General features: G+C 34.8%; 1 protein-coding gene across 1 annotated transcript in view; it reads right to left on the bottom strand.

Moving 5' to 3' along the window:
* Window positions 1-205: 205 nt before the first annotated feature.
* C2CD5 (C2 calcium-dependent domain containing 5) overlaps window positions 206-18,497 on the bottom strand; it is a gene marked incomplete at its 5' end in the record, with an annotated part of 63,069 nt that continues 44,777 nt past the window's right edge. The window contains 12 exons of the mRNA XM_009572887.1: window positions 206-337; window positions 1,024-1,170; window positions 4,050-4,240; window positions 5,261-5,362; window positions 6,378-6,428; window positions 7,934-8,020; window positions 9,057-9,144; window positions 9,937-10,026; window positions 10,455-10,553; window positions 11,661-11,722; window positions 15,104-15,167; window positions 18,132-18,272. Coding sequence (XP_009571182.1) covers window positions 206-337; window positions 1,024-1,170; window positions 4,050-4,240; window positions 5,261-5,362; window positions 6,378-6,428; window positions 7,934-8,020; window positions 9,057-9,144; window positions 9,937-10,026; window positions 10,455-10,553; window positions 11,661-11,722; window positions 15,104-15,167; window positions 18,132-18,272 — 1,254 coding nt within the window. The remainder of the gene's footprint in view (window positions 338-1,023; window positions 1,171-4,049; window positions 4,241-5,260; window positions 5,363-6,377; window positions 6,429-7,933; window positions 8,021-9,056; window positions 9,145-9,936; window positions 10,027-10,454; window positions 10,554-11,660; window positions 11,723-15,103; window positions 15,168-18,131; window positions 18,273-18,497) is intronic.

The raw sequence follows: 18,497 nt of genomic DNA, 5'->3' as shown, positions 1-18,497 counted from the left end.
ACAGGGGCCTGCAATTATAACAAAAGAATCAGCGCACACTTGCCAATACGCTGCCCTATTACATAAAGGACAAAATATAGTGATTGTCTTGGATTTTGGCTATTAATGTTACGGGGAGATACTGATTTTGAAGATGCAAACCTAAACATTCCCACATTTTAAACAATCTTTATATTTGGCAGAGACTATTTCACTTTTTCTGTCTTCACGTTGTGACATCTCCTCCAGAACTTGTGGGTTGAGAAACAACCGTAGAAGGTTGTACTGGTAACATTTCTAACTCAGATTCACGTACAAAGATGACTGCATCTCCACTTACATTTATTAAACACTGGGCCTGAAAAAAAAAGGACAATACGCAGTTACCAAACATTAAAGAATTACATATTTTATGTTTACTTATATCTGCAGATAATAGAGAAGTCGACAGAGATTAGAGAAGGACAAATTATTGGCATGTATTAGTGAGGCAATCCTGCCGTACTTCCTTTATATCTACTCACTTGTGTGCTATCAAACATGTGGACAGATTCTTGTAAGACCACCACAAATGAAGTATCTGGGTAGCTGTACTTCCTTTCACTACTGTTTCGAACATATTTCATGTACCAAAATGACTATATTCAGTTGTCACCTGTACTAATAAAGGTTTGTCCCTTTATGTCCAAAATGGAGCATTTTATATCAGCAACTCCACGTAAAAAGGATGAAAATCCTAACATTGTAACATCAGAGAAGCTAAGTAAGTTCAGCACTACTATTCTACTGTTTCCTGCAATTTACTTCACTCTAGTGAACTTAGTAGTTCTACCCATTTGGGTATTTATGAAGCGTATCTGTAATTTCATGCTAACTCAGATGTTCAAGAATGCTCTTGGCTTCTTTGAACAGGCATTATGATGAGAGATCCAGAAGTATTATGCAGACAGCTGGCTCTACAGCGTTCTTGTTTTTTAAATACATGAAATGTGTATTTGTGTCGTACTAACCACAATAGCATTGTTATTTCATATAATAATTTACCTGATTTTTGTTTGGATTCTCCATAAAAACACACTGCTTCATTATGTATGAGACAACAGCATTCCCCCCTAAAGCTGCAACATGAGCTCTCACCATTGCAAACACTTCAGCAATAAAAGCATGGAGAAAACCACTGACACCACCCTCCTAAAATAGGGAAAAAAAAATACATTTTATGTTAGGTATTGCTACAAGATGCTGAATACTTTTCTTACATTTTTACCAGCTGAATATTTCAGTGAATCCTAAATGGTATATTGAACAGAACTTAAAAGCTATTCACTGTTTAATGGGTTACAGTTAAAAATCAGACCAATGGAACTTACTGTTTTAGGAAAAGAATCAGAAGTAGGTTATTCATTTGTGACCAGTATTCTTTGTAGTCAGTATATTACATATACTCATACTTTTCAAACATTCCTACACCTCTGCAGAAACATGTAATATTCCACTGACAGCTGCATAACGGGTTTTTCTTTCATCAGGAAGGATACTACCCATCTTTTTGAAAACTGGGAAGCAGATAAAGAGTAATTTCTATTGAGGATTAAAAGAGATTTAGACTTCTTGGAAATTACTGGTAAGGAGTGGCCATTACCTTTGGTCACTACAACTTCACGTATGCTAATGACTGTTATTATTTCTCAACATTCACTAAAGAAAAGATCCCTCAAAATACAAAGTAAGCAAGGGACACAGCACAGACTTGACAAGCAAGCTATTGAAGCTTTTTTTCCCCTGTAGCCAAAAGAACTTCTGGCCATCCCCTTTAGTGAAGTTTTTTGACTTGATGGTGCTCATGGGGGATTTTTTACTTCTTTGGTGCCGAGCTAAATAATTTTAATTGCTGTGAAAGGAAGAGAAGGAAAACAATGATGTATGGTTCTCTTCTAGATAATCCTTATGAAAGAATGTCAGCAACTACATTGGAGGAGGGAAAACCCAACACACAAAAACCAAGCAACCAACCAAAAAAAAAAATCCACAGAAAAAAACTAAGGAAAGAAACTGATGAAACAGAGCTCACTATTGGTTAAAAATATCTATAAAATTTCAAAATGAAAGTGAAAGGCAAGACCACTAGACTTCCCACATACGCGTGTGCGCCACTGAAGAAAATGAAAGAGGTAGGTAGAAGAAGAGGCTAACTAAGCTGAACTTCAACAAACTGCAACAACATGGACTGCCCTCCTATCTACTGGAAAAAGTATAATCTATCCTGATCAGACTCATTAACACTTTAGGAAACCTATCTTGGATGAAAATTAACAAACAAAAGGCAAGTATAATTTCACCAATCCAAGCATAAAGCATGAACGAAGTCAACTGCAGCCAAAAATCAAAATTTCAATACAGGTTTGTCATTCCTCATAAAATTCTGATTTTGTCCAAGTGTTTTAATAGTTACAGCAACTGATGGGAAAAAAAAATCTGTAATATCATAAACCTAATACAAAATTTGATGACAACAGATAACAAAAGATTATAAATATCCACCTGTAAACGGCAAAAACTAAAAGCAATGGATAAACTGGACTTTAAATTACCATTAATTTTTGAAGCACAGTGTCTGGTATATACTTCAGCTTATGAAAGCATTCATAGGGCCTCAATATTCTGTAAACTACCATAAGCAAAATATAAAGCAATACAAACACAAATGCTCCCAATTATTTTTCTGTAGAATCTGAAACACTTGCTCAAGTTGGATATAATGACCACTCTGTTTTGACCATGTTACAGCCTCCGGGCAATACTCTGCGACTAGTATTAAAACCGGTTTGTGACTCAGCCTGTGCAGCTGAAATAGATTTAAATTAGCTACCCTGGGTGCTGGAAATAGCACACTGATAGTATCACAGAAACTGTACAACCGTCCCAACTTCATGGAGGAGTTGAATCAAATATTTGAGCAACCTACCGCTGCTGAGATCAGCTGTCATAGTTACCAAAGCTTGCTTACCAGCTATTTAATTTGTATCTACAGAAGCTGCAGTTAGTACAGAAATGTCATGTAACCATTTCCTGGTCATACCATATACATCCTTTTGAAAATGCTGTCCTTTTCACATAGATTTCTCAAGTTAAAAGGGGCCGTGACTTGCGAGATCCAAACAAGATGTTTGTCTGATCAAAGTTTCTCTAGAGAGCTCGCAACTCATTTTTATGAAGGCTGATAATTTTTATTAGCATCTGCTATGTAATTTTATCAATGTGTAATTAGCAAGAAGCAGCATACTCTTCAGCACTGACAAACCAGGCAAGAGGTACACTCTACTTCTCTGGATGGAAATTGTAGCAGAAGGATGCAGCTACTTCCCAAAAGGACATGAAAATGACAACAAACATGTCTTGCATTTTTGCATTTTCAGAGGAGTATCGGTTGTCCAGATCCAGACTGGAGATCATTGTTTGAGTATCACTAGCTACATCCTCTAAGCGGCTTGTGTGGTTACATACTCTACGGCATGCTTTTTAGAAGTTCATCACACAGAGCTATGTTACTGAGAATGCACAGAAAGTTATATTAAAAATCAGCATAATGTTATATATGATATGGGAAACGTTGTATTAACCAAACAATTCTAAAATCCAAATACACTGTGAAAGTTCATCATTGAGCTTGCTAAATGAGAGAAGAATGGATTTTTTTTTTTTTTTTTTTTTTTTGGCATTTAAATTAATCTCAGTTTTGGGTTCAAATGATCCCAACCACCATTGTTGGTCAAAGACCTATTTTTTCCAAATAGTTCTGTTTAAGAACATACTGGTTTAGTGTTATATCCAAATTCAACAACAATGGCAATGATTAAGGAACCCCTTCCTAACATTGCCAAACACAAAGCAGCTCTATATGCTCTATGACAAAAGCAGTGCAATGCAACTTACTCCCCATTCAGCACCTACCCTCAAGTGATAAAAATTCTATTCCCTTGCTGTGCCATACCTCAACTCAAACCTGTTCAGATATCTACCTTTGATTATTATAATTAACAAAAAGTGCTAATTCCTGATACACAGCTCACCTCACGCAAAGAAGTGGTTTCTCGTATAAAAAACATGTTGATTATCCCAAGATATTTGGTTATTTTTGCCCCAGGTAGAAAAGAAAGAGGTGTCATCTTAACAACTGAGACGGTAGAATTGGTGCATGATGGAACGGAACGGTGCCGTAAGTATCCCTCAGCCAATGGACTTGCTTTATCAAGAGAAGCAGCTAAAAAGATGGGAAAAAAGAAGAGAAAGTAACTATCAAGTAAGATTGATTACTGTTTCTCAAAACACAAAAACTCTTCTTTATGGTTTCCAAATAGCTTGGTGACAACATTCAGCTGCCTGTGATGCTCAGCCATATCATGTGAGAAAGGAAATTATCATGCAATGCATGCAAAAGGAGACAAAAAGCTGTCATTCCATTCCTGCAAAGGAAAACATTGAGGCGAGTAGCTGCACATACAACAATCAGTTATAAAGTGAAGGTAAAGAAAAAAGTGCCAACATTTTGAAATACATATTCTGCTGGAGGAACAAATTATAGGAAGTGTGAAAGTTGTTGTGTTTCCCCAGTGCAGCATTTTCCATTAAAACAGATATTAATCTCTGCTGATTTAAGCAATTCCTGCAAAGGAAAACATTGAGGCGAGTAGCTGCACATACAACAATCAGTTATAAAGTGAAGGTAAAGAAAAAAGTGCCAACATTTTGAAATACATATTCTGCTGGAGGAACAAATTATAGGAAGTGTGAAAGTTGTTGTGTTTCCCCAGTGCAGCATTTTCCATTAAAACAGATATTAATCTCTGCTGATTTAAGCAAGATAGTCAGACCTGCGGCCAGAGAACTACTGAAAAATAACTCACCACTTGCTAATTTAGTGACCATTGCCTTGACTGTCACCTTGGTGATTGCTTCCTGTTTCTCACCAAAAATTTTCCAAGATCATATATACACCTACATCCATGCAGTGTATGTTACATAATTAGTAGGCGTACACATTTATTGGTAACTAATTTTTACTAAGTGAACAGAAATACTGGATTTTGCTTTTTATGATACTGGTTCATAAACCCTGTATTAGCTTACAAAGACATTAACAATGTCGGCAGTTTTCACACTCAGGTATTCATTCTACATGTGATCTGCAATACTATTGCTAGGCAGGAAACTCCACTATTCACCACTGGGAAATCAGAGATATGTCTCAGATTATCATAACGTGGTAGAAACAGCCGCCTACTTGTCTTAATTGATCCGCGCCTTATGGTCTGAGCTTTCAGTTTAATGAGCTCTATCCAGCTGTTGCATCTGTCTGCAAAGGAACTGTAATCAATTGACGTTGCTGAAAACACAGACAGAAAAACAAAAGAAAAAACAAAGAAAAAAAAATATGGATGATGTCTCTTGCTCATCTCAATGCTCCGTTTGAGGAAGCAATTATCTGTGTCTGAGAGAGAACAAACATCCCTTTCCAGGTCTGTTTAAAGGAAAAGTTACAGTATAGGTTTGGACTTGTCCAAACCAGTGTACCGATTTCTGGTGATGTCCCAGCTGTGAACCAACTGCCTGACTGGGACTTCATCACTGAAAAAACATGCAAATACAGTCATTAACGTCTTACGCTAGATTATTTTTTTTTAATCTCATTTTAGGTATTAAGTTCTGGCTTCTTTAAGTTTATTTAAGCCTTGTTTAATTTTAATTTTCATTGCTATTCTTTTCCTCACGAAGAGCTGATGATCATGATTTAAACTTCCTAATGATCTTTATCAATATCTAACCTACAGACTGAAAAAAAGCTTTGGTGATGAGGATAAGAGTCACAAGCTGAAACAACACCTCGGTTTTAAACACAAATGAATTTTCCTTACAAAACGTTGTCCTTCCCCCAACATCCTCCCTCCAATACCACCCCTCACCCCCCCATTATCATTACAATGAGAAGTAGAGTTGTTTCTGCTATGACTTTTGGTATTAGTTGCAGGGGTGTTTGCGTATCTTTAAAAAAAAAAAAAAGTTCTGCAAACACCGTTTCTTCATTATTCTGAAGAAACGGAAAGAATACATGCTAATTTCAAATTAAGACAAGCAAAAAAGCTCTCTCTCAGGGAACTAATTTTCTGTCAGATAAAGTGATATCAATATATCTGACAGAGAGACACTATTATTATTAACAAATCTGACTTTTGTAATTAAAAAACACATCAAAATATTATGGTATCATTAAGCCACACCAGAGCATGCATTCTCAGTTAACCAGTAAACACTTCCTGGATTAAGACACATCCAAAAAGAGTATACCAATATCCCAAGAATGCTCATTCTGTTCTGGCATATGGTAAATTAAGTAAACTCACCTCTCTGAGCAGCGGGAATACCTGTGTGGGAACTTGCACCCTCCAGGACTTCTAATAAGACAAAATGAATTCCATTCAGATAATATATGAGCAGAGTCATGTAGTACAGGACAACAGCTTTCTTCTTACAAAAAAAAATTTTAGAGTAAAATACGAGAAAAAAAATCTTCTATATATACTACACTATGTACTTTGATAGCACATAATAAGCTGGCATAAATAATTAATTTTACTAAGTGTCTTGCAAATTAGAATATGATCATTTACTAAAGGTCATTACTGTGTAAGGTTGTATACAAATATTTTTAAGATAACAATCTTACAGAAAAGTATGTAAAAAGGTATCAATATATTAAATAAGCTGCTAAGTAAATGTAACTACAATGAAACCTCGAGTCTACTTGCGAAAAAATGACAGATGAAGTAACTACCTAGTTGAAAGCCTCTAAAATGATGTACAGTACAATATGGAATGTGAAGAACGTCACGAAAAGTGATACACATGAACAGGCTACCCTCTACTGGTCAGTGCCTATTATACAAGTAGCACTGTCTAGTAACAGTGGAAAAGACACCAGTCAGAAATTTCTGGATAGCTCCTCTTTTTGAAAATGAAAGCTTAACAGTTTCATAATGTGACCAATTAAAGGTTAAGTACACACAAATACCTAAAAATAAAAAAAGATACAAAGCAATAAGAATATTATTGCTGAAATTAAACTGACCTCTGAAAATACAAGTAAATGGGGTAGGCACCCTCCTTTATAAACTTAGGTAATGGGCAAAAAAGAGAGCTCTTTAACATTTTAGTAAGAGAACATTTACAATAATTCACAGATACTAAATTTCCTATCACTAGCCATTTTGGTGGGTAGATAATCCAACAATAGAGAATGAAGTAAAGACAGCTGAATCAACAATGATGACCTAATTTTTAATACAGTTGTAGAACTGTGACAACCATTCTTGAAATGCAGCTCTATCTCAGGTAAAATAAAGCATCTGTGTAACAGCTAAAATGTGCTGCACTGTACAAATTGTTTACTATGCAAGTTTAGGCTCTTTTCACTTAAAAAAAAAATTGCATGCAATTTTGCTCAGCTGAACAACCAGTATTTGCTAGATAAAGTATTTCCCACCATGATAACTAAGAGATTAATTATTTGAGGCTGAGAATACATGGAGTTATTTTATATGGGCCATTTACAGAACCAAAGCAGTATGAGGCAAGCCTATTACGTAATTTATAATTCTTTAAGTCAAATGACACCCATCACCCAGTGGTTTGCAGCATTTTCAATATTCTAAATGCAAAGATGGAAGAAATCTATCTAGACAGGAAATCTACAAAAGAATATATACAGAACGATTAGCCAACCCATCTTATGTGACTCAAAAAATTTGACTTTAGGAGTGAACATATCCATTATGCTTAGGTAGCAAAGAATATTTAAAGCATGTGTAAGTACAGATATTTTAAAGCTACTGCAACAATGAAAGAGCAGAACTCAAAATCAGTAAAAAATAATAGTTCAACATTCTTCCATTTAACTGACCTTTAGCTGGTGAGAATGGTTGAGAAGCAAGGGGATCAGAGCAAAGTTCCAATGGAAATTGTAGCTGTTCTTCATTGTCTGTAGAAGCTTTAACAAAGAAAACAATTGATAATTAACCAGCAAAATAAGATTTGCCAGTAATAATAAGCACTACAGATTCAATTTAGTTAGGTCTGACCGGAACAGATTTTTTCAGCATATGCATATAGTGATGCAGTTCTGTATGAACAGTTAGATGTCTGACAATAAATCCAGCTGCAAAATTGAACAGAACCTGTGTTCCATTGAACGGGATTTGATTTAACATTTTCAGGAAAAAAATATTAAGCTATATATTACTAGCTATACGTTACAGTAAAAAGTAATGTGTTTTATTTCACATAAAAGAAAACAAACAATTTACTCTTACTATTTAAGTAGTAAGGTATAACTGATGTTTTAGAACCATATGGCTCTGTTCTACTACCTAATTGCATTCTTCAGAATGGAGTCTCTTCAAAGTTCTGTCTAAATTCCCATATCCAGATTGCATACATACATTTCTAGTGTAAGATGGTGCTTCATTAGCAAGATGACACACGCAGATTGCGGTAGTCTCTTCTATTCCCTCCACAATGCTATATGCTTCACTGATCTCCAAAAATATTACTTAAGGGTTTTTTGGAGCGTTTTTTAAGTATTATGAATAATTTATTTTCTGCCTTCTTGAAGTAAGGACAAAATTTGCTACTTATAAGAACAAGTATTCTCTAATGACTTACACTGCATGTTTCAAAATACAATAGAATGTCATCATCTGTTACACTAATTCTTTAGAGAAAAATATTCGAGGAAAGATGGTACATGGAATGAGGAAATACCAAACGTTTTTTTCATGTTACTGTAAGTTTGTTGATTACGTACAAGCAAATACCTAATACTTGGTAAGTAAGCCATCCTGCTGGAGGTCACATATATGAACTCTAAAAACCTCTATGTTATGACTTTATGATTTTATAGAACTTCCCCGTAAAAATATGTATATGTAACTGAAATTAAAATGTAGACTCACTAGGTACTGGGGAAAAAAAAAAAAGGAAAGAAAAAGATTATCTCTTATCTTTACATGCCTCACAACATTTACCTCTTTGCTGTGATTTTTCTGTAGGGGCTTTGTTGGCTTGTAATGCTTGGGTTTTGTCAAATGTAATTGCAACAGCTGTGACTGCAATCTGCAAATCAGAAATATATGGCATATTAGGTAAGTTAATCTCTCGTGTAATCCGCAAAAATAATTTTGCAAAAAAGCCAGCTTTTTCCATAGAAAAATAATAGGGGGAAAAAAATATACTCCAAGTAGACATATTAAAAACGCTTCACAGCAGAGCATAAAAGATAATACTAAGGTCCGCTGTTAGAACATACACCTGACAGTGTTTGTCCCACATTTATGATTTTGTTCATCAGTTCTTTCTTTCTTTCTTGGTGAACTGACATAAAAAAGAATCATAAAAACTCATTATCATTGTATTTGTAAGAGAAGGAGAGAGATGTTTAATTGATCACAAGAATGATGCTATACTCCTAAAAAACCCATTTTATTTAAAAATAATGAAGTATATTGCATCACCTTGAAACTGAAAGAAAAAAAAAAACAACAGACAATTACAATGACAGCATACTTAGAAAACTAGTGTGCCATATTCTTGTAGTGTATGTGGTAACACCTTTTAACGGATATCTAGTCAGGGCTTTTCGTTTCCTATCTAACTAAAAAGATACACACTATTAAGATGCACTGTGCTCATGAAATGCCATGTAGTCCCATGATTCTCAAAACTGGTGAACTTCATAGGTCATCCTTTTTCTTCACTGAAGATTATGGCCTAAAGTTTTACTTCAGAATTCCCCGGACATACTAGTAAATGAAATCCTAGCCTAGTTTACTCTGAGCAGCGAATGTTAATTAAAGGCCAAAACTGGCATGCCTACATGCTGAAAGTCAAAAGAAGCAGCTTACTTACCTGAACTAATTCATCCTCTGGTAGAGCAACTGTAAAATTTACATGACAAAGGCAGCAGGGAACCATAGATCGTAGTTTAAAATACAAGCTCTGTTGAAGATAAGACATTATTTGTGTTACTCTAAAAAATGTATGGTTTATTTCAGAGAAATTAAAGATCAAAACTCTTTTCATAGTAGAAATCATCTAATCATATTAATTTTTTCTTGAAGAAGAATTACAGGTGTGAAAAGTAAAGACAGAATGTAATCTATGTGTAGCTGAATGTGTAGCAGTCTTTATACTTCTGTTTCTACAGTACACTACCAAAGGACTCACTCTGATTCAAAAAGCTTTGGAAATCCCTAATATACTAAGAAGGATGAATCTATTTTTAAAGCAGCTTACAAACTAATTACAGACTCTTTGCAGTCTTATTCCGAGAAGTAATTACGAAGAAAATGTTATTTTCAATATAGCCTGATTTTACTTTGCTTTCAATTGAACAACTCAAAAAATGTTTGAAGTAAGACTCTTACCTTCAACAGATTCTCACAGAGATCATTAAAGTTCTTATTAAGTGTTTGATTTGTTAGGTTAATGTTGCTTAATCTGGATACTCTTACTGCTGTGAACATCTGAATTAGAAACAAACACATTTTTTTTTTCCCCCAATATATGGCTGTATGTTATATTAAAAACAAAACTAATTCATAAAGAAGGCAAATAATGCGTAACATGGTAAGAGGAGAGGGAGGGGTAGAGGGAGGGGGAGAGGAAGGGGGATGGAAAGAAAAGGAAAAAACTGTAGCAACACTAAGGCAAGTAAAGTGCTTATCGCTTATGAAATTTTACAAACACAAGGCAAGTTTTCTGTGAACTAATGTATATGAATACATGAAACAAGTGATTAAGCAAGATATTAAAAACTCTATGTTCTTTTTACTTGCCTCATAAAGGAGTCATTCTACCTGCTACATATTTTGTAACTGCTGTTGAAAATTTTATGTTAATTATGTACAATAATCTAGACAATAATGGAATGTCATACACAGATACACAGGCAATCCCACCAACCTGAGAGTATGCTGCTGGTGCAGTCATATTGTTTTCAGGTTTGAGCTATACTTCTGCAAAGCACAGTCTTGCAATGTGCCAATTAGGTGTAAAAGCTCACTTAGATAGATCTGTTTTAAATCTCTCTATATGAGACTGAATTGTGTTGCACAAACATGACCAAAACGTTTAAACTTAATTATAAATGGAATTTTTCTCTACTCTAGTAGAGATTGGCTTTATCTAGTTCTTATTTATCTTAACCTATTCTTTAGGTTAAGATATCCAGTAGCTTTATCTAGTTCTTATTTATCTTAACCTATTAATGTTATCATATTCAGTACCTCACACTAAGTAACAGTCAACAATGTTTCTTTTAAGAGACTTCAAAATCTAGCCAAGCTCATAAAAATGCCCAGAACCTTAACGTTCATATTTACTGTAATTATTTTCTAATTTCTGTATTTTTGTACCCGGTTTCTGTTACATAACAGCATCGAAAAAAACCACATAGAAACAGGTTCTCATACCCTATTTTTCTGACAAAAATACTACTTTTATTTCTAACCCAAGAGTATCTCTTTAATTTATCTTTCAAAATTAGTGATCTCTAATACATATTTAAATTACTACAGCATATTTCTACACAATTTGGGAAAAAAGTTTTAATTTTCTTTGAATAACCTTACTTGAATTTCCGGTGTCCAGTTGTTTATACCAGGCATAATTTCTGTGTTGCAACTGTAAAAACCTGTAAAGAAAATATTTGGGGAAATCTATGTTGCACATTGAAATATAAAAATACTTTTAAAGAAACATATGTGACCTTACTTTATGTTTTGCAAGTATTTTCCCTCATGTGTTTTTGAATATTGAATATTGAATATTGAATAATATACCAGAAATAAGACCAACACTGAAAAACCAAACGCCAGCATCTGAAGAATACAATATAACATACAAAAGAAACACTTGCAGTGAAAAAATGGATAGGAAAGATGGAACTCGCCACTTCTAAAAAACTAGTTCACTACAGAGTTCTTATTCTGAGTATTTCTTCAACCGCCAAAAAGCAAGGCCAGAAATACCATCATGTTGAGGAACATGAGGGAGGCTACAATGGCATGAAATGCAACAATGACAGTTGCTCCCCATGGAGACTGGGTAACTCATGTCATTTGATGCTAAGACTAATTGGTGACTGCTTCATGGAGCCACTCCTTGTGGAACCCACAAAACAAGAAACTCTTGACTAGTTGGTCCTGAGCAGGGAGAAGCATTCAAAGAAGTTTTTTAGCTCTGATCAAGATATACTTAAGCATTCCTGTACAAAGGGCAAACACCCAAAATCCACTACTGCCCTGCCTAGTTTCTAATACACAAACTACATACAAATGAGGAAACGTATTAAAAAGGTGTGATAGGAAAAGCTAAAAAGCTAACCTTTGGCAGACAGCATAGAGATGCTTTAAAGATACTACCTAGAGATTGAGTGCAAATATGTAGCACTTACTAACAGAGACTAGAAAAGAAAAAAAAAAAAAAAGAAAAAAGCATAACGACTAAATAGCAGGGTAAGGAAAGTAATAAACAGCAAATAGGCAATGTCGAAAATCTAAAGATACAGCTAAATGAGCACAAAAGAGAAAAATCTGGTAGGGCCTATGTAAATGCACAGAATAAGCTAGAAAAGAAATTGTGTAGCAGCTTGCGGAAGGTATAAATATTAATAGATTTTCTTTCAGAACATCAAAAGCAGAAATCTTGCTTAAGAGTCAAGTAAGATATAGAAAGAATATGCACGGATGATAACATGACAGTGGAAAACATGCAGTTTTTTACATCAATGTTCACCACGGTAGTGGAGCTTTCCACAACAATTGTTTATTTTCCATCAGAGAACCTGCCTTAAAAGTGTCTAAAGGAGATATTGGAACACATAGGCAAATGAAAAATAAGGATTCATATAAACAACAGGAAAGGCAAAAGATGAAATAGATGACTAATCGGCACTGAACTCTTAACTCAAAATTACCCCACTACCAGAGGAAAGAATTCTTTAATCTTCTGGTAGTGACTGGGACCTACTAATTTGCCTATTACAGGTATCTGTATTCCTGGCCTGTAGAAGCTCTTCCAGAAAATAGAGTTCATGGGCAGATGGAAAACAAGCCACTGCAGAGAAGCTGGTACCACTTTTCTAAGTAACAGTCATGGCTCACAAGCTGTCAACAAGCATGTAGACAAAAGACATCTGACTGATACAGTCTACTTCAGACATCAAAAAGCATTTCATAAGATCCTTCACCAAGGACTCTTTAAGAAACTAATATGCTGAAGGGTAGAATGGAGTACCATTGAAGGAAATACAATTATTATAAGACTGCAAAGAGAGGGTCAAAATAAATGCTCAATTTTCATAGTGGAGAGATCTGTAACTCAGGATTGTATGCTTCAAACGTATTCATAACTTATCTGCAAAAGAGGATAAAATGAGGTGACTGCTGGTGGCCTTATTTTAGGGTAGTAAAATCAATTGCAGCAGGACCTAACAATGGATAATCGATGAGGAATAAAAGATTTGGTGATAATAATAGATAACTATGACAAGGCTAATTCTGAGCTCAACAGTACTCAAAACGATAAACACTGATATCAATTATTAGGAAGGGAACAGATATGTGCTCAGGAAACATGGGGAAACTCATAAAAATAAGAGAGGGAGGACAAGGATGACCAAATGTACAGAGCAACTTCCATATAATGGACAACTACATTAGCCTCCTATCCAGATCCAGGAGTTCCATTGGAGGATATGACAGATACCTATACAACCACAAATAGCATAAAGACGACTGATAAAAAGCAATGATTCACTATTCTTCCTAAAAAAGGAAAAACCAAAGAAAGACAGTGGCTGATACAAAACAAGCATAAGAAGCTGGCTCTTACATGGGCGCAGATCCTGATGCAAAATTCTACGAACACTGAAGGCGCACATGGGCTCAAAATGCAAACAGCCAAATGCACAGAAAAGTTTGACAAAGGCTATTGTTTACAAAGACAGTAACTTACTTTCAGGATGCTGCTGAACTATGAACTTTTAGCATACTATTCTGTGGGATTTTTTTTCCTTGCTCTTACATTAACGCATTCTCGCCTGCTGCCTACCGGCAAGCAGACATTGAGTGATTCAGTACACCCCCCCCATGTTGGGTTCTTAAATAATTTTAAATGCAGACAACTAAATTGACACCTCACAAAGTCCTATTGCCAGCAATGCAGCCCCAACATTCATATTTGTACTGTGAAGTAAAAAGACATCGATTTCAAGTCTCATGATTGAATTTTGAAAATTATTCACTTTAATCAGTTTTATGTTCTCAAGTTGCAACACTTTTTAAAAATACATCTATAAAAAACACTGAAGAAATTAGAAACTACTCTACTTCTATTATTTGACTTTATTGCCTTCTACAGAAAATGACCAATACTGACTTGGATAAAAATGCTGTGGGTGATTTAAGAATTCCAAATAATTTTGGTATTTGTTTTTAACAGCAGAGACTACAAATGCAATGAACACAAAGACTTAAATTGACAGTATGGTACAATCCCAAAGCAAGGAAAATACAAATGCACTTGTTGAACCAGAGTGCTGTAAGGGCAAATTGCTCACTTTAAGTAACATTCTTGGAATACAACACCAATATGTCGCATTATATGGCTACAAATACTTAAAGAACGTTCTGTTCACTGTACTTCTGCTTTCATTGACCCCGAAACCTACAAATTAGCCATTCAGTCTAAAAATCTTCTGAAACTGGTATACTAGTAGAAAAGATCCAGTTGTTATACCCATATGAAGTAACAACAAATTTGCAACAACAGTACAAATCAGTGAACTACAAAATGCCACAAAAATACCGTGTTTACTTCAGTTTTCAATAAGCAACAATCCTCGTAAAAGGCTTAATGACTTGTTTTTCACAGGTGTATCTGACAAGCTAAACACTTCAAGAGTATTTTTACTGTTACTCTTGAACTTTTTTTTTTTTAAATAAAAACAGTTCTGTTTTGTCATTTTGCAGCCTACAGTATAAACGAAAAAAAGACACATTTTTAACTATACCAGAAGGTGGTGGAACATCTGTCAGTAAAGAATGTACGTCTTCCATTGCATCTGTATCATCAATCTGGAAACAGGAATAATTGGTAAAAATCATGTTGCTGTTCCAGTCAGAAGTCTCAGAAAGATGTAAAAACTTTGTCATCATGAGATCTATATCTGGCAGCTAAGTTGAGATTTTAAAAAAGGATTCCATCAACCAGACCTCTAGAATCTTAACTAGCAACCTATGATATGCTTAACACTTGAAAAATAGTTCCCTTAATTAAATTGGATTAAAAATAAAGCAATGTGCACAGAACACACAGAAACTGCAGTAGATAAAACAAGAATGATAAACAAAAATTTTTAAAACAACTTAAAATGCTGAACAAGGTTCCACACAACAACTTACAACTTTTTCCAGTTAAGGACCTTTGGCTACTACGGCTCTCTTAAGGTGTATTATACTGATGAGATCATTCTCTGCCTATTCCAATAACATAAAAATCTTCCCAGGACTTTAAAAACCTTGCTTAATATGAACAGCAGAAAATCAAATAGGAAAAGGTAAATTTGGGCATTATTAGTTTTTCCTATCCAAATAACCTCTACTCCATCCAATCTTTAACGACTTCTGTTATTGTAGATCAGACTGAGAGCATGTCTGCCCTGCTACCTTCTAAATATTTCTGTCATGTGTCTTTAGGTTCATTCTGCCTTACTGCTCTGCAAGAGATCCAAGTTTACCTCTAACTTCCAACATTTTCTTATCAAGTATTTTGGAAATTGTTTATATTTTAACTCCAGTATTACAGGGTTCTCTGTCAGGTATTGTTCTCCTTCTCCCTCTCAAAGTAAGAGGGGTTGTCTTTCTTTTTTCCCCCTCCAAAAAAAATACAGCCAGCCTTACTTCTCTCGTAATTGCCTTCCCAGCATCTCTTAGCATTTCCTCATCACAGTGAATTTTTTACCAGTTTTTCTCACATATCTCCAGTGAACAATGATTTTACTCTTGAAAGGTCAGAGTCAGGAGCTTCACTAAAGCTCCGAGAATATTGTTTCTGATACCCAATTTCTTAACAAAGACAGTAGTAAGTGGATCCACAGATGAAAAGTCCTTTTTTCTATAAAGATTGAACTACCAAAACTCAGGGACACATATTCTAGGACCAATACATTCACATAATGTAAACCAGTAAATGTTGGTCTTTAACCATCAGATCTTATTTTTCTCGCTAACTTTAGCACTGTTTATAATGTACTCTGTAGTACACTACAGTGTACTTACATTCTTCCCCTCCACATGGAGATCTCCTCCTACACCCCCAAGTGCATATACTACAGTTAATAAATAAGGTAGAAGGAAGAATTCTCCAAAACTGTAAAAAAAAAAAAAAAGCTGAACTCTGCTTGCAGTATATAATGCAGTCCTTAACCAGCTGATCTTTGCTTATAACGTATCAAGCTTCTTTAAGAGGCAACTGCACAGAAGTATGCCAAGCTTTTATTATTGCTCTCTCTCTTCTATTTGACAGCCTTTAGAAGTGAAACAGAGGCTGGGCTTATGTTTTTCCAGTATTTTTCATAACTTGTCCAAAGGGTCTCTTGCAATGTAACAGTCTTTGGGTTCGTGGTTTTTTATGCCTTACACAATCCTCTATTTTTTACAAAGACATTCGACCCTTTTTGCATTTATCAAAGTCTTTTCTGATTGGCTCATCCATTTCAATACAGTGCCTGAGAGCGCATCTATCATGACTTTTGTTTTGAGGATACAATTCCAATCCTGTCAGTCTACACAGACAATGATACTAAAACAAAAACAAAAACCTGTTAAGACCAGCTGCAAAAAATACCTGATGAAAACTGACCTCGTTTCTTTTTAATGTGAGAGTTAGCTAGCATCAAAGTTACTTTTAGGGACTTCCCAATTTACTTACTTTGACCCTAGTATACCCGTAATGCACTGGAGAGCAAAAATTTACTCAAAGAGCAGAAGCACCAACCAATCTCGATTTATTATATCAACCTCTCCCAACCTGTTATTTTTTTCACTCTCCTTTCTTACCTCTGTTTTCAAATGAACTGCTGTTACAGCGCTCTCTCATTCTCCCTATCTACAACCTTTCTTCTACATTATTTTCCATGAAGACAGTGATTTGTGAAGAATAACAAAAAGGAAAGTCTTGAATGTACCTTAGGCTGCAATTAGAGGCTGTAATTTAATTAAATTGTTTTCTTTTTCTTAGTCTAGGACAGGTATTTGTAATAGCTGTATCTACAAGATGATCAAAACTCTAGCCTTTTTTAGTACTTGGCTCCTTCGTTCAAAACTGTACAGTGTTAAAATCACATCTTTGAATTTTAGTGAATAGAGAGCTAAAAGAGATCTAGGTTCTTTACAGGTGTTTTTCTTGATTCTAGCTGTAGCTGTAGAAAGAATTGGAAGGTATTCTCTGAAGTTGTAAATTCTTGAACTCTGAAAAGCATCAGCTGAAATTCAGAAAAGCAAGTCTTCTTTTACATGCTCTCAATACATGTGGTTTTTTGAATGCTTTGAATACTACCAGTTCTGGAAGCTAGTCATTTTGAATATCCAACTATAACAATAAAAGCTTTGAAATGGAAAGAATATACAAGCCTTTTCTTTGCTAAATATAAAGTGTGACAACACAGAACCTCAATGTTTATAAAAATATATCTAAGTTTTGGATCAGTCATGACTGCTATTTGAAGTAGGCAGAAGGGCACTTCTTAATAGCTCTTAGTTATAATTCTAGATATTGCTACATGTTCATGAATAGCAGTGCAATCTTTTTTCAGATATTGTCCCTAGGCATAATATAGTTATGCTTTAAGCAAATAGAGTAAGAAAAAGAGAGACAATGCAAAATCCAATACTTAACATTTTCTACTGATACAAAATGGAAAAATTTATACACAATGTAAGAACTGTCTTTGGAGATGAGTAAGAAAACTTCTCTCTGGTTTTTTATACACATTTCAGGAGAAGAGAAGTATGAAAATAAGTACTGAAAACATTTATCACCTCCAAGACAAAAGCATCCTTTTTCCCATGTGAAAGATCTAGCTCTGTAACTTCATCAGAGCTTTCTGATTGAGATCTTAATAACCTGGAACGTTGTCTTGGCTCTGGAATGGGAGACCCAATGATTTCTTCAGGTAGCTCCTAAAAAGGACATAAAAATTAACAGCTGTTCTATGTAGCTTAGAAATAATTTCAATTATAAGCAATTTGTTAACAGTTCTAAGAATCAGAACATTCTGAAAATAATTTTACTGAGAAATAAATCTAAGAAAGTACAAACTGATTTGAATATGTGGCTTAAGAGATCTGAAAATTCCAGTAGGTTCCCACAATATAGTGAAAAGAATCTATATCTCTATTAAAAAA

The sequence above is a fragment of the Fulmarus glacialis genome, unplaced genomic scaffold, assembly GCF_000690835.1.
Source record: "Fulmarus glacialis isolate BGI_N327 unplaced genomic scaffold, ASM69083v1 scaffold9562, whole genome shotgun sequence".
NCBI lineage: Eukaryota > Metazoa > Chordata > Aves > Procellariiformes > Procellariidae > Fulmarus > Fulmarus glacialis.
Note: the sequence above shows the minus strand (reverse complement) of the source record. Positions and strands in the feature narration are given on the sequence as shown.